The sequence below is a fragment of the Thamnophis sirtalis genome, unplaced genomic scaffold (genome assembly GCF_051295495.1).
Source record: "Thamnophis sirtalis isolate CommonGarterSnake01/CBP01778 unplaced genomic scaffold, rThaSir2_p1.2 scaffold_2, whole genome shotgun sequence".
NCBI classification, from domain to species: domain Eukaryota; kingdom Metazoa; phylum Chordata; class Lepidosauria; order Squamata; family Natricidae; genus Thamnophis; species Thamnophis sirtalis.
In genome coordinates, this window is record NW_028261382.1 from 139,949,035 (window position 1) to 139,966,102 (window position 17,068).

Sequence of the window (17,068 nt, forward strand, 5' to 3'; positions counted from 1 at the left end):
AGATATAAATCTAGAAAAAAGTAACAGGGAAATCCTTACCTTGAAGGGCCTGAAGGGTACGTGTCTGTACAACAATGCAGAGTTGGAGGACCAATTGTGGGGCACTTTCCAGAAATGTAGCAAGCAAATGCAGCATACTCACATCTGCATACTCATAGACCATTTTCCAATAAAAACGCCACCTGTCATTCTCTGCACTCTGTCTACTCCGAATGCCCAAATATATAGTATGGAAATATCTAGAAAAAAAGTTTAAGAATAAGGCTAAAATTGTAATATAGTGTAAATATTATAATTTAATACTCTACATTTCTGCAGATATAATAAATAGAACTGATTAAAATATATTTATTAAACAGAATACATTAACTACATCTATTGTTATATATATAGTTGCGATGGTAGCCCTGCCTCTTTTTTCACATGATCCATGTGAAAAAAGGAATGACTTCCATCGCATGGTTGTGGCCTTGACTTTTTTGTTCCCAACCATCTTTGTGAACGTCCAGAAGGAAGCACTGAGCACTGAAGCAGGTAAAAAGTCAAAAAAATGGATTGATTAAGAAGTCTTTAAGAAGATGTTGGATAGCCATTTGTCTGAAACAGTATAGGGTTTCCTGCCTAGGCAGGGGGTTGGACTAGAAGACCTCCAAGGTCCCTTCCAACTCTGCTATTGTATTATTGTACTGTATGATTAAACAAATGTGAGCTTAAACAGTGTTAGTCATTGTAGTGCTATTAAGAGAAGTAGAAAACAACAATATATTAACCTTCTTGAATATCCTTATCAACAGAGACTGCAATAGCAAACTAGAAACACAAATTTATCGAAAAGTCACCCACCCCAACCAAGAGCTGCACTAGCAAAGTAACAACCCACCATCCCACAAGAGAAGCTGTAGAAGAACACTATTTAGATGAGTACAAACACAGTGCAGCAACTCTGAATATCTGAAAGAAGAAAGAAATAATCTATACAAATCTTCCAACACAATGGATATCCATGCAATTTTATCAAAAAGTGCCTGACCACTGAACTCAATAAAGGACAACCAACACAAGCTGTGAAAAGGATAACACTGCCACACATCTAAAACATTTCAGAAACCACCAACAGACTATTACAAGCACATGACATCAACATACCACAAATACCAATTAAAGCCCTCCAAAACATTCTAAGTAAATCAAAAGACACAGGAACTGTAAAAAAACAACAACCAGGAGTTATCTACAACATACAGTGTAAGAATTACACTGGAATTAAGACAGGACAAACAAGTGGAAGACTAGCAGAGCACATCCATGAAACCAATTAGTAGTCATGATTACTTAATTTCACAACACATGAACAGACTTAAACATAGTTTCAACTTGGAAATTGTGACCCTTCTAGACCATGGCAAGACTAGGAAATTCTTGGAAGCCTGACAGTCTGACAAATTGGTCTTCTAAAGAAACATAGACACAAACAACATATTATGCAAAAGAAACAATCAAATATTAACTAGTCAAAAAGAGAACAAAAAGGCCCAAATATGTTCTCATGAACTAGCAACAGCCAGATGAACAGAGATTAACACCAACATTAACATTAGACACAACAATCAAGAAGCAAACAATATGCTAATCAAGATATGCCTAAACTGGCCAACTAAGGAATCACTAAGACAACTCCCACCAACACTGATAGAGCAAGTCACTAGAACAGTGCGTCTTAACCTTCCTAATGCCGCAACCCTTTAATACAGTTCCTCATGTTGTGGTGAACCCCAACCATAAAATTATTTATGTTTTCCATATTTTTTAGAAAATGTGTGTTTTCCAATGGTCTTAGGCGACCCTTGTGAAAGGGTCGTTTGACCCCCCAAAGGGGTACCTACCCAAAGGTTGAGAACCACTGCACTAGAACATAAAATAGGGAACAAACCGCATTCCTCACTAACACTGATGATGTTTCCCAGTTTGAGTAATGAAACATCTGCAAGAAAACAACCAAACTGAGAGAGCACCAATGACCCCTCAGAAGCAATAAGTCAGAAGTGGTTGGCAATTTATTTTTATTTATTAATTTTTATGCTGCTCATCTCCCCTACAAGGTGACTCTGGATGGCATGATTTGATTTGTAGCCAAATGATGTAACATCAAATAATGTTGAATTCCCAAATGAACATTTTAAAAGGTTTTTAAAGGAAACATTTAATTTAATTTAAACTTAGAAAAAAAAGAACAGTTTGATAGTGGATACAGCTGATCACTGCACTTATTTTAGCAGGGCCTAGATAGCCATATAGCTGAGGTGCTATACCATAATTTGGATTTCTGCATTGAGCAGGGGACTGACTTCACCTAAATGATGCCTTTCAACTCTGTGATCTTATGTATATAACTTTGGAGAATTTTTCAGAAAAGATTCATGATTTCAAGTAAGAACGCCATTCAGAATTACAGATAGGTAACTAAATAAATTCAATTAAAAAAATCCTACTAAACAATGGAAGTAATTGTCCCTCCAATTCTAAATGACTAATAAAATTACCACCATTACTATTTCTTTAACAGTTTCACACAGCAGGTTGTAGGGGAATGTTGAAAATCTTCCAATTTGGTGAGGATTGACAGACTTTGAATTAATATTGTAACTTTTACAGTACTGAGTGGTCTTATCAGGAAGCATAAGACTGCAGCCTTAATCATTCCATATATACAAATAGCATTTCTATCATGAGTCAAGTCTGAAATACAGAATATATTAGATTGGAGGTTATTCAAACTCTGCCTTGAGGAATCTTTGAGGTTTTGTGGCATTCTGTGAAAAAGAGGTACAACCCCACCCCCCTTTAAATGAGCCAACTTTCTACAATTCGAACTTCGAACTACAATTCGATTTCAGAATTTTGCTTTTAAAAAATTCTACAGCTGGCAAGTTCTGCTGCCTGAAAAAGTTTGAAATTTCTCTAGAACTGGGATGGCGAACCTATGGCACGCATGCCAGAGGTGGCACACAGAGCCATTTGTCAGGGCACATGAGGCGTTGCCATGTCAGCTGGCCAGCACGCATAGGTGTGCTGGCCAACTCAGTTCAGCCTTTTTTAAAGACATTTTTTGCCCTCTCTAGGCTCCAGAAGCTTTATAGGAGCCTGGGGAGGGTGAAAAGAGCCCCCCGCCCCCCGTAGGCTTCAGGAGCTTCCCTGAAGCCTCCGGACCGCAAAAAAAATGGCAGTATGGGCAAACCGGAAGTTCGGGAACAGATTTCTGGTTTGCTCATAGGGTCAGTTTAAGCCCTCCGGAGGCTTCAGGGACCTTCAGGAGGCTTCGCTGAAGCTGTTGGATGACTAAAAAGGACCCTACGAGCAAACTGGAAGTCACTTCCTGTTTGCTCGTAGAGTCAGTTTAAGCCCTCCAGAGGCTTCAGGGACCTTCAGGAGGCTTCCTTGAAGCTTCCGGAGGACTAAAAACTACCCTATGAGCAAACCGGAAGTCCCGGTTTGCTCGTAGGGTCCTTTTTAGTCCTCCGGAGGCTTCAGGGAAACCTCCTGAAGGTCCCTGAAGCCTCTGGAGAGCTTAAACCGACCCTATGAGCAAAGTGGAAGTAATCCAGTTTGCTTGTAGGGTCGTTTTTTGCCCTTCCGAGCCTCTGGAGCCTGGGAAGGGCGAAAAAAGCATGGAAAAATGAGGAGAGCAGGTTGCATTATGGGTGCGCACACCTGCGCACCCTCCTGCGCTCCCCCCTTATGGCACACAAGCCAAAAAAGGTTCACCATTGCTGCTCTAGAAGATGAAAGATGTCCCACTTTTCAAATCAAGATTCACAACTTTCTTCTGAATGATTTGCTGGGAATATTACTAAAGCGGGTAAGGGAAAGAAAAGTAATCGATGGGAATGAGATGAAAACATTAGAAGTCAATTGAATATATCAGGTATCTTACCATTTTCCTTTAGTTGCTCCATTTTCATATCAAATTATATATATCAGGCAGAAAAATCTACTTTGTCTTTTAGTTAAGTGTAAAATAAGCAGCACATAAGAATAAAATATATACTCTATGAAGATAATAAGAAAGGAGCAATATTTGAATTGCTTGGCATAAAAGAAAAAATGCTGATTTCATGCCTTCAACATTCTGATACTTATGCAAGTTACCGAAGTATGCCATTTGCTACATTATGTTCATATATTTATAAAAAGATAAGGGATAAATACTAATAACTGATTACAGATAAAGGAGAGATTGTCTGATTTGCTTTCTCTATCAAATAATACATTAAGCAATTTAGCTAAACAATAAACGGGCACTCTTTGTGCCATCTTGAAGAACAGAGAATAAAAATCTGTATAGTTAGGATTTAGAAATAACATAAAACAAACTGCAATTCAGGTAAGTGACTTTTTTCTTGTTGCCTAGTTACCAGAAAAATTCACTATATTTTTAGCTCAACAGAAGTTATTATTTATACAAACATTTATGGAACTATTTTTTCCCCTGAAATGTTTGCTTATCAGTTTTAACCATATATAAAAGTGTGGGGGAGCATAAGTTTTCTTATGAACATTCATTTGTTTTCCTATTAGGGATATGTAACATTTTGTTCCAAACATGGATATCCATAAAAATATTTTATTAGATACCCAACTTTCACGAGCATATCAAGTTTACTATTGTAAAATTTAATCTACATTGATTTTATTATAAAGTTGCAATTTTAAAGCTTAGTTTTTTCAAATATGTTGGAGTTTGATGATTTTTAAAATAAATTGGGCACGGAATATATTCTGAAACAAAGAATAATATAACATTTGACTATCTAGAAAACAAACAGCAAAATGTCGAACTAAATTACCATATATGTGTAAGCTATCCAGGGATAAATTGACCTATGAATTTTTAAACTAAATACTATAGGTTTGTTTGAAATGGTATAAGGTTTCCTGCAGAGTGTTGACTAAAAGACCTTCAAGGTCTCTTCCAATTCTGTTCTGTTATTCCTTGGATTTTTTTTATCTAAGAAAAATGGATGTCTTTGATGGTTAATTTACCATATGGAATCCTAAGTAAAATAAAAAAAACATGCTTCATATGTAGCTGAGATGTTGCTTAAGCATGTACAATCAAGATAATATTAATAGAGAAACAAAAGATCAATTCCTAATTGAAAAGATGATTGTGGCAAATTGCAAGAGAAAGAAAACTAGCTTGAATGTACTTGGGTTGATTGCAAGAACACATTCAACTCCCTGTTACATGATTGGATAATCAAGTGCCTAGAAATAACAGGAATCAGTAGAAACATCAGCTTTGTGCAAAGTTCAATAACACAACGGAGGACATGGTTGCTGGTCAGTAGTGATAAACTGGGGGAATAGAATAACTAATAAGAGTGGAATTTTCTTGGAAATTCATTATTATCACTGCTGTTTTTCATTACACTGATTTCTCTGCAAACAATACTAAACAGTCAGGCCATGGTTATCAAACATAAAAAACATATTCAAGGCTATCCCACCTCCTTTTCATGCAAGATCTGATGCTGTATGGAAAAACACATTTGAAATAGAATCGCTGCTCAACACTGCCCAAGTATGCACCCAAAATATTGCAACAGAGTTTGAATTAGACAAACGTGCCACCCTCATGACCCTCAGGAAAAATAGTGAAAAGAGCCCTATGGAAATAACATTGAGGGTCTAGATCAGGGGTGTCAAACTCAAGGCCCGGGGGCCACATCCAGCCCAAAGGGTGCTTCGATCTGGCCCATTGGGCATGCTCTGGACTGGCCCCCGATGTCTCTGCCAGTGAAAACTGAGCTCAGGAGGACTGCGGGCAGCCCTCTCAAGCTCTGTTTTTGCTGGCAAAGGATTGCAGGAGGCCGTCGCAGCTGAAAACGGAGCTCAAGAGCCCATTTTGTCTGGCAGAGCTCTCGGGCCACTACAGGTGCTCCCATCACAAGTAACATCAAGCTGGCCAATTCCCACCCTGGACATGCCCACCTCAGCCCTCCAAGGTCAAATACAATCCTGATGCAGCCCTCAATGAAATCAAGTTTGACATCCCTAGTCTAAATGAAGACAATTCCTACAAATACCTAGGCATTCTTTACGCTGACAACTTCAAGTACATTTGAAGTCAAGAAGAAAATTAGAAGTGAATATATCATAAGAGTGAAGAAGGTCTTAAAGGCCAAACTCAGTGGAAGAAATAGCAACGAATGGGCAATTTCAGTATTACATATACAGCTGGAATAGTGGACCGGAACTGAAACTGAACTAAAAGACTTGAATAGAAAGATCACAAAAATAATGAAATGAATCATGTCCTTCATCCATGTAGTGATGTTGATAGACTACTATCAGGAGCCTGAAATATTGCAAGTACATCAGATGGGTAAAGAAGAAAAAGGCCATTGAAAAAAGTCAGTAAGAAGATGCAGTGAAACTAATACACCATGAAGGCTTACTGAATACCAACAAGACAAAACTGACCTATAAAGAAAAATCAAATAAAGAACAGAAAAGAGACATGGCAGGGCAAAGAATTACATGGCCAGTACACAGTAAATTTCCTTGCAAATGTTTTGTAGTATCTTCTCAAAAATTAATCCAACAAACCTTTTCTTATATCTTTCTAATTTATTTTACTTTTCCATAAAAGTAATCAAGTCTGGGAAAAATAGATAAATATTGCATGAATGAATATTATAATAAAAGGAAGTAAAATCCAGTAGCCTAGGGTTCTGTGTATTTATACTTTCCTCAGAGAATAATAGGAGTCAGTAATCCAAGCAGGAAATTACCTGGAGATTGAGAATCACTGTGATCATCTATATAATCAGCCTACATGTGTTTGTTTATTTTTAATAATTCATATTATACCTTCTGTCATGAAGAACAGTATGGTGCCAGAGACTATTTCACATCAAGTCTTGTATAAAATATACATCTTCCGTAACAGACTAGTTTCAAAGAATCCCACCTAACAAGTTCAGATGAGTGGGTTGTTGAACAGCAAATCCTCCTTCTAGGGAATTTACATTTATTGTGTTCACTCAGGAGGCTGTTCCTATTAAGAGAACGTTCAAACACATCTGAGTACTATTTAGTGAAAGATTTGTCTGCTAGGCAGAGGGTTTAATACTTAGCTCTTAAAAGTCTGGATTTACAAGCAAATATCTTCTCCTCCCCCTTGAGAAAGACTTGCATTTTAAGAACTACACGGCAGAGAGATCTGGCCTTAAATTTAACTTACAGGGCAGAATTTGGCCACCTGAATTTGTGTATTTAATTGTTAGTATTATATTTTAGCTTAGTTTAACCTACTTTCTAAAAAGATAATGTTCACCAATTTATTTATAAGTAAGACAAGAAAGCATAATGTTAAAAATAAATCAAATAATTTACTAAATCAAATACATGTTTATTCAGAAGATGTACAATAGTCTCCCCAAACATTTGCATTTAATTTGCAATAACCACTACTTTAGCTTTTTATAGGGCCCTTTGGAAATAGTCTAGGCCAGGTTTCAGCAACTCGTGGCTCTGGAGCCACATGTGGCTCTTTCATCCCTCTGCTGCTGCTCCCTGTCGCTGGTCGGCTCCACAATTGATAGGGCTTTCAGTTAGGACAGGTAGAAGAAAAAGGACGACACACTAGGAGGAGACTTGTGGAGGAACCAGACTTCTGGTTGGCAGAGGAAAAAGGATGCTGTACTAGGAGGAGACTCTATGGGGGAACTGGACTTCCAGTCGGCTCCAAAATTGAATGGGGGTCTTCTGGTTAGGATCCTTGTGGCTATTTTGAGTGTTTAAGGTTGCTGACCCCTGGTCTAGGCCAGTGGTTCTTAACCTGTCATCCACCGACCATTGGGGAGGGCACAATATTGTCACAAGGGGTCTGCAAAGGCTTGAAGAAGTGTTATGATTTAAATCTTGAGTTAAGTCTTGGTGGTCCATAGCCACAAAAGGTATTTAAAGGGGGTATGTGGTGAAGAAACGATTGAGAACCAATGGTCTAGCAATTTGGTCTAGTGATTAAGAGACCAAGTTAGAAAATATGAGCTTTTAGTCCCACCTTAAGCAATGAAAGGTGGCAGGGTGACTTTAAGCCAGTCACAAATTCTTAGCCCAGCTCTCTTCAAAGGTCTGTGATACAAGAATGAAAGAGTAGTAGGTACATTTACCATCTTGTGTTATTTATAAAAGTAATAAAGGCATGATAAAAATATATAAAAACAATCATTGTAATGTTTTTCAAATGTACAAAGCCAATCCAATATATATTAGTAAAAGTTACAGCAATAAGCATGTTAGTCTTTCCAATATTTCTGATAATTCTATGGTAAGACAGGCCTTAATGTCACAAAAGATGGACTTATGTTCAAGAAGGTTTATTTAGGAATTTTGCTTAAGAACTTTGCTGCTTTAGGTTAATTATTTGATTACAATTTTATGTTGCCTCAGTCTAGCACTTCCAGTGCCACCAGAGTGTATTATTTAGTAAGAATTGAAACATCCACAGCACAATTTGAAACAAATAACAAAGACAAGATTCAGACAGTAACATTTTTAAAAGAAAAAGTGATGCAATACTTAATTTAAGAGAAAGCCCAATGAAATAATCCCCTTTTCAATAGTTTCTTGAAAATCAACAAGGAGGGAAGGGAAGAGAGTGTTTGATCTTATAAAAAGGCCATTCCAAAGCACCAATGTTGCCACACGCAAGTATAAACGGTGTCTTCGAGCCATGGCTCCTCTCATTTTTTAGAAGCGTGGGAGTACAAGCAATTGTTCCCTACAAATTCTAATGGGTTGGACCAATTACGATTGGGAGAGACAGTCCTGCAAGTATGCAGGTGCCAAGCCATGAATGTTTTTAAAGGACAATACCATCACCTTAATTTGTACCCAGAAACCAGTAGACTATTAGCGCAGGACTCACAAAATTAATTTTATGTGCTGTCATTAATGGCCAGTAGCTCTTAAATATGTTGACTGCTGCATTCTAGATCAGCTGCAGTTTTTTTTAATTGCTCCCCTTTAAGGGAAGTTTTATCACTTGATTGCGGCAATCCATTCTGGTACTTATAAGAACTTGACTTATTATAGCCATTTCATTATATCGTTAAAATTGTGACTGTGCAGCAGATGAAGCTGGGTTACCCCAAATCATGAACTAACTTCTTCATGTGTTTCCATTAGCCAGTGCCTCCACTACTTTTCCAATAGCAACAATATTTACAGAAGGAACCCCTAATCATGAACTAGCAGACGTGGGTTTTGATCAATTTGGACCAATTAAGCCGAGTAGGTAATAACTCAGCCAGAAACATGCCCAAACCGATTCTATCGGTGGCGGCATAGGTCCAGCCATCTTGTTTTTTGCTTCTGCGCATGCACAAAAGCAATTTTTGTACTTCTGCGCATGCATGCATAGCATGCATCAAGCGTGCCTGAGCACGCCTGAAGCATGCATGCACCCAAAGCGTGGACATGAGTGAACTGGCAGTAAAAGAAGTTGGAACCCATCCCTGCTTCATAGGTATTTCCTGTCCTGAGATAGGCATTGGCATTGAGAGAGAACACCTATGTAGAAACAGGAATTCTGTCTTACCCTGTTCTCTTCCATCCAGATCCTGCCATCACCCAGGCGATGGGAATGGACATCAGCAGTACTCTTCAGGTTAGTGATGAAAAAGTGGGTATCACCAGCCTAGTGATGATACTACACCCAACTATTGTATGACCTTACCCAAGGGCTTCATATAGATTGTAAAGAACAAGGGAGAGAGGAATGACTTCTGCAGCACTTCACATATCAGTTCTATCAGATTAATTTATTATCTCCCCCTTACCCACTGACAGAAATTGCCTGCTAAAGAAGGAGCAGAACCACTTCAAACCATGTCTCCAATCTCTAATCCTTGTAGGCAGTTCAATAAAGTAGTTGGTTGACCTAGTACAAAAATGCAAGAGGTCCAAAAGAATGAGGAGGGATACACTATTATCATTAAGGTCCCAAATGACAGAATACCCAATGCCATCTCTGTGCTATATCTGAGTAAAAGGAGTCCAAATAATCCAGTTCAATTAGGGCATTGTGAAATTGTTCAACCACCACTGTCACATAAACATAGCTAAAAAGAAGAGACTGGGGATCAAATGAAAATTAGTCGAATCTTTGGATCCAGGTATGACATCTTCAGCAATGGGCACATCAGCCTCCTTTAACATTGCTGGTAACTCTCCTTCTGACAAGAACACATTGCCAATGTTCTTAAACCAAGTGATTATTTGTCAATGTGTGTGGTCAGATCAGGAAATCAACTCTAAGGAAGACTAAAACTTATTTATTGAGGTTGGCTGTAATAACATAATCTTACAAATTTGATTGTGCTGTATGTCCTTCCTCTTCTTAAACTCCAGTGAATCAGGGAGTCATCTGCTGAGCCACTTCTGAGTAAAAGCTGCTTTAAAGAGTTGCAAACAAGTGTTACAACTGGATTTTTGGAAAAGAATCTAAAATGCTCTTTGCTTACTTATTTAAGGACAATAATGTAAGGCAGGTAATGTTGAAATAAATGGTTTTGATGCAGCAGCAGTGTTTGACCTCAGTCTGCAATATTGTGTTGTATTGATGCTTAAGAATCTTCTTTTTTCCCATGCAGAATAATTATAACGTAATGCAGAGGACCCAGAATGATCCGCTTACTACCATGATCCTGGGAATATACTGCAAGGAGCCAGAAAGAGAGGGCTATGAAAATATCTACAGACCTGTCGCATCCTGGGCATAAAATGTTTTAACCAAAAAAGATGTTATAGGGCACTGCACATAAGAACAACTAAACTCAAGGACTGTTTCCCCACCATGCTATCACTCTGCTAAACAACTGATTCCCACAATTCTGTCAAACTATCTAGAAAGGCAGTTTTACCATCATGATTCTCATCTTCCCTATTATCTATCTCCTTATCTTCTCATGACTATAACTTTGTTGTTTGTATCTTATGATTATTATTGTTTACTTAGTATCAATATTGCTAGTATCATTTATGTTGATTGCTTATTTAGTATCCATGGCTGTCACTATGTGTTGCATCTAATATTTTATGATGAATGTATTTTTACAGTAAGTATGATAATGATCTATCACTATTATGATAGGCTCACCACTATGACACCACTATGGTACCATCTGGTGGTTAGAGTGGAGTACTGCAGGCTTCTTCTGCTGGCTGCCTGCAATTTGGTAGTTCAAATCCCACCAGGCTCAAGGTTGACTCAGCCTTCCATCCTTCTGAGGGTGTGTGTGTAAAATGGGGGCCCAGATTATTGGGGGCAGTATGCTGACTCTGTAAACTGCTTAGAGAGAGCTGTAAAGCGCTGTAAAGTGGTATATAAGTCTAAATGTTATTGCTATTGTTGTATGAACACTGGGAGTTAATGAACCGGATACAAATTCCTTCTGTGTGTAATCCACACTTGGCTAATAAAGAATTCTATATTTAAGCTAGGAAAATATAAGAATTTTTCTCAATTATATGCATGTTCATTCTTTATTTTACGAGTCTATGTCCATACATTCATACTCTGCTTTTCAGATAAATGTTTGAAGGAAAAATGACTAAGGTAATGTTAGCTCCCATCCTACTCACAAATATTTGTATTTGTGTCCAGAGATATACATGATACTCACTGAATTCAAAATTAGCTATCAGGAACTTTGTTTTCTTAGACTAAAAGGTCAGCATTATTTTATCAGCTTTTAATTTTCTGTGTTTAAAATGTCATCCAACATAGTTAGCCTGGATAACATTTGTGCTTGCAACATTCTCTTTTCTGTTTCTTATTTTTGATAAGGTCTTTTATGCATAAGGAATTCTAATTATGATTAAGTATGGATACAAACTTTTGAAAGACATCCCAGTAAAATGTTTAAACAATTTTAAAAAATGATACATTATAAGTTATTTAAAATTATACTATATATTTTATTTAGTGTATGGATTTACACATCATTTTAAACCACAATACTGAATAAAACCCCTTGGGTTCACTTACTTTTCATGTTCTAAATTATATCTTCTAACTTTACCTGGGTTCAACATATTATGACATAGAGTAATGTGCAAACAGTCAGTGCATCAAAATAAAGAGGAAGAAATGGATTCCAACATTTCATCCCAGTGAAAATAGACGTTTTCTATTTGTATTGTATTATATTCTCCTTTAAGCCGTCTTCAATTTCATAATTCATTGTTATTTATATATTGAGTGCTGCAACATCTATTATCCACATACTACGTTCAAAATCACAATTATACTGATTACAGTCACTGCAAATTACACAACCTACATTCATAAATCCTATAATTTGTTAAGATTAACATGTAGGGTGCAAATATGCATCTAGCAATTGTCTGAAATTTTGCACTCCCAAATTTCTACATGGTAGACACTGTAAAATTTCATGCTAGTCAAGGATTGTAGTCTTAGGATACATTTAAGAGAAAGCAAGGTAAAATGGTTTAAATTCCTTCTCATACACTTTCACCATTTAACTAGACCATTGATAGGCTACCAATAAAACCAGGCACATCTTCTGCATAATGTATAAAACAGTTAGCATTCTGCTGTGTTAAGCATCTCTTTGGAAAAAAATCAGAAACTATTTAGAAACATATAGTCACAGATTACACTAACTGCCAGACAATGCTTCATTTCCAAAATGGTGTGCAGCAGTGGATTCTGATTTATACCCTTTAGCTTGATCCCCTACATCAGTAATGGTGAACCTTTTCGGCACCAAGTGCCCAAACCAGAACACATATGCATGTGTGCATGCACATGCGTATGCCGGAACACCAGAAAACTGAAGACCAGCTGGCCGGTGTGCATGAGTGTGCCGTCCACCTGGTCCTTTGGTTTCTGGCATTTGGGTGCGCACCAAGACCAGCTGGCCAGACAATCATGGTACAGACAATCATGGTACAAATTTTCATCTACACTTAATCATTGCTGCATGGTACAAATATACCATTCTTTAAAACTTTCATGTCCCTTTGTATATCCTTCTCATTTATTGCATAAATCTTAAACATAGCCTTTTAGTTTCTTTTTTAAATTATCTAAGGAAGACGTGATATCATTTGGAAATTTTCTAATCATTTAGCTTGGAATCTGCAGTCATAGGTAAGTTATTGGTAGATTATGGAATGTTCCCTTTATGAAAAATTTCAGTTCACTTGGACAAAACAACTATAGTCCTTGGCTTCTGGGAACATTATTAGTTCCTTCCTGTAAAATCCACCATAAAAAGAAGGCAAAAACAGCTATCTATATGATTTTGCTGTAACATAATATCTAAATACATCCATTGTTATTCTTCTTCTTTGGATGATTTGAAACCAAAGCCACCAATTTGCTTAGTGTTTGGGTTAATGCTATTTCTCTTACGTGAGATGTCAAAATTAGTCTGTATCAATTTTTATAAACCTTTACAATTTGAAGCTATGTAAACTTCAGCTCCCAGAATTCCTTAGCTACAACAGTCTCAAAATTTTAAAAGGCACAGAGTCCTTGCCTACGTCTATCATAGATTCATAGAAAACTAATTTATATTTAGAGTATTGTTTCATGTACTTTAATAAAATTACTTACATCTGTGAGCCATTTATTATCAAGAAAAAAGCTGTATCAGTATTATTACAGAGTAATATAACAGAGACAAACCATGATTGTGTAAATGAGATGCACCTTAGGCATATAAAGAATGAGAGTGCCTTTGTTTCCCAGATTCAAAATGGAAGTCATGGCAGCATGATTAAAACTTCATCCTTTTATATGTATGGCTGAGTCAGTGCACATGCAATAGTGGCAAGACTTTTATTATCCCGGCATATCTTTCATCTTCACTTTTTAAATACTTCTACCTCTTGTGGGTATATTATGCAGAACCACCCATTCATAAAGGGCAGAGGTATAAGTTGTGGTTTCTAACCAGATGTATCTAGAGAAGGCTGCATGTTTTAGTTTAGGAATGGTGATCTATAGCTCTTGAATCATACATTAAAAATAAAAATAAAATTTCAACAAGCTTTTCCAAACATATTGTCCAAAATTGATGGAGATAAGCTAATAAATATTAAGAAATAATAAGTTAGTAAAAGTCATAAAGCAAAAGCTCAAGGAAAACTAAATGAAACATGTATTGAAGGCATTTCATATACAGATTTATACAGAAAACAGGCTTAAAGTGTAATAATTTTATCTTATCCATGGAAGATTTATGTTAATATCTATTTATAGCTCTTGCCTCTGAGGCCTTGGGATATGTGAAGAGAGTGAGCATGTTACACAACTAGGAAAATGTGTCAGTTGACTAAGCCAATTAAATTTATGGGACTTGTATTGTTGAAGCTAAAGTAATTTGTATCATTCAGTTGTATCACTCAAAATTATCAACTGAGAGTTTAACTTACTACCTTCAATGATAACTACAAAATTGGGGTGGGTGGGGGACCTATGAAACAAGATTACTCTAGATTGCCACAATATTTTTCTGGCCATTTAGGTGATGAGTGAAAACTGGTTAGCAGATCTAGGTGGATTTGAGTGTCACCCCAACCTTATTTGCAGTGATACCATCCAAATTGTGCCATTGTTTGAAGTATGATATGCACTACCATTATTTTATCATAAGTGAAAGTTGTCCAGTGAGCTTGAGAAATGGCTGTGGAATTTTAATATATTAATATATTGAATATAAATATATAAATCTGAAATTGTTACCTTTTACAGCAGTCTACTGATGTTCTACCTTGGGAGCATCAAACTTAAGGCTCGGGAACCAGATCTTGCCCATAGGTGCAAAGATCTGGTCCATGGAACTGCCCTGGAACAGCAAAGGACTGGCAAAGTGCCTCTGCCAGAAAAAATAGAATTCACAAGGGCCGCATCTCCATTTTCGCTGGCAGAAGGTTGCAGGAGGCCATCACAGCAGAAAACAAAGTCTGGGAGCCTGTTTCCTGTGCCAGAGTGCTCGAGCCAGCACAGGCACCTCCAACACAAGTGATGTTGAGCTGGCCACACCCACCTTGGCCCTGGACACTCCAGCTGCCCTGACATCAAATACAACCCTGGTGCAATAAAATTGAGTTTGACACCCCTGTTCTATTTCAATAATGCTATTGTCCACAATATAGTTGATGCTTAAAACAACTTTGCCAATCCAGTCCAAGTGCTGAAGCCTCCTTGCATAGTACTATGGCTGGAAGAGATTTGAAAATAGGAATCTCTATGGGCTGTTCCCTGCTCTGGAATAATTTAGCTTCCAATCTCATGAAACTTCAAAAATAAATAAATAAATAAATAAATAAATAAATAAAATATGCAAACAAACAAACAGAAGATTGGTTATTGAATCAATCATCTTGGAAGCCAACATTTTTGTAAATTTCTTTTATGCAAGGTAGCAAGGGTCAATATCCTGTGACTTTGAATGTGAATATAAATTACTATATCTGAGCTGCAAAAAATGGAAGCAAGTATATATATCAGTTGTGGGATACGACCGCTATGCCCTGGTATGGGCGTACTGGTGCCTGCTGAGAGCACCAGGTACCATTCCGGTACAGTGCTCCGGAGGGCCTGCTTGCCTGCCCTCCTTACTGGTATTTGAACTGATCAGGGCTTCCACGCACAGAGCGGACGGCGCTTGCACCACGCTCTGCCAAGCAGCTGGAGCATCGCGGGCAGTAAGTATGTATGCACGTACTGTACGTGTGCTGCATGTGTGCATGTGGTGGACGCCCGGCCCCATTGCACCATACCAGTTGCACCGGGATCCGGAACCCACCAGTGATATGTATCTAATTTCTTGCAGAAATTATTTTTTTAAATATTTCTTTGCAACAATCTAGGATTATTTTCCATGTAATTTCAAATACATTTATATGTTGTAATTACATTGTCTTATAAGGAATTTCAGGATTTTCATTTCATCAATTACAATTGCTTGCTAGAAAGTGTTTAATTTTTCTTTTAACATTATTACTGTATGTTTATTCAAACAGTATTTTAGTAATGACTTAGAAGATGTGGAATGTTTATCAAACTAATATTTTCAAAAGGAGATCCTTGTTATTCCAAATATCAATTCTAATGCCTTCACTTAAATTCATTATTTAGTGAACTGAGATATTTCATAACATTACTTTTTTGACTATTTTAAGTTTGTGATCGTTAAAGTTAGAAAAACAAGGGGCAGAGGTTTGTGTCCCAAAGTCAGCAAATTGTGAATATTTATGATCAGGACAGACACCAAAATCTGTAACACAGACTTTAAAAGCAGCATTGTCTTTTCTCTTGAGAAGTGAAGATTCTCTTCCTTTCTTGAAAACTAGAGGTCATCCTCATGTTTAACCCACAAAAACAATCTTATGAAATATACCTCAATGGAAGAGAATGATCAGCCCCGATTCATCCAGAGAATACTGCAGTTCAATAGGGATGTGAACTGAGTCTTCCCCATCAAGGTACAACAATTGAAACATTATGCTGTAATGTAGCAACCCATGTAAGTCATTGTAAAATTAGTACTGCCTATGTGTGCGAGAAAGACGACAGAAATAAAAGCATTTGAACTTTTTCTCTGTGTTTAGATCAATATGGGCTTTGTGCAAATATATTCTTGTCTGTTATATTTTAATAGAGGGAAAGCATGGTTTACTTAGCCACTGGTGGTTCAGTGGCTAAGACGCTGAGCTTGTCGATCAGAAGGTCGGCAGTTCAGCAGTTCGAATCCCTAGCGCCACCTAACGGAGTGAGCTACCATTACTGGTCCCGGCTTCTGCCAACCAAACAGTTCAAAAGCATGTAAAAATGCAAATAGAAAAATAGGAACCACTTCGATCGGAAGGTAACAGCGCTCCATGCACCTTTGGCGTTTAGTCATGCCAGCCACATGACCACGGAGATGTCTTTGGACAGCGCTGGCTCCTCGGCTTTGAAATGGAGATGAGCACTGCCCCTAGATCCAGAAATGACTAGCATGCAGGTGCGGGGGAACCT

General features: G+C 37.5%; 1 protein-coding gene across 1 annotated transcript in view; it reads right to left on the minus strand.

Moving 5' to 3' along the window:
* Positions 1-17,068, minus strand: part of XKR4 (XK related 4) — a 99,442-nt gene that overhangs the window by 30,289 nt on the left and 52,085 nt on the right. The window contains exon 2 of the mRNA XM_014051980.2: positions 40-239. Coding sequence (XP_013907455.2) covers positions 40-239 — 200 coding nt within the window. The remainder of the gene's footprint in view (positions 1-39; positions 240-17,068) is intronic.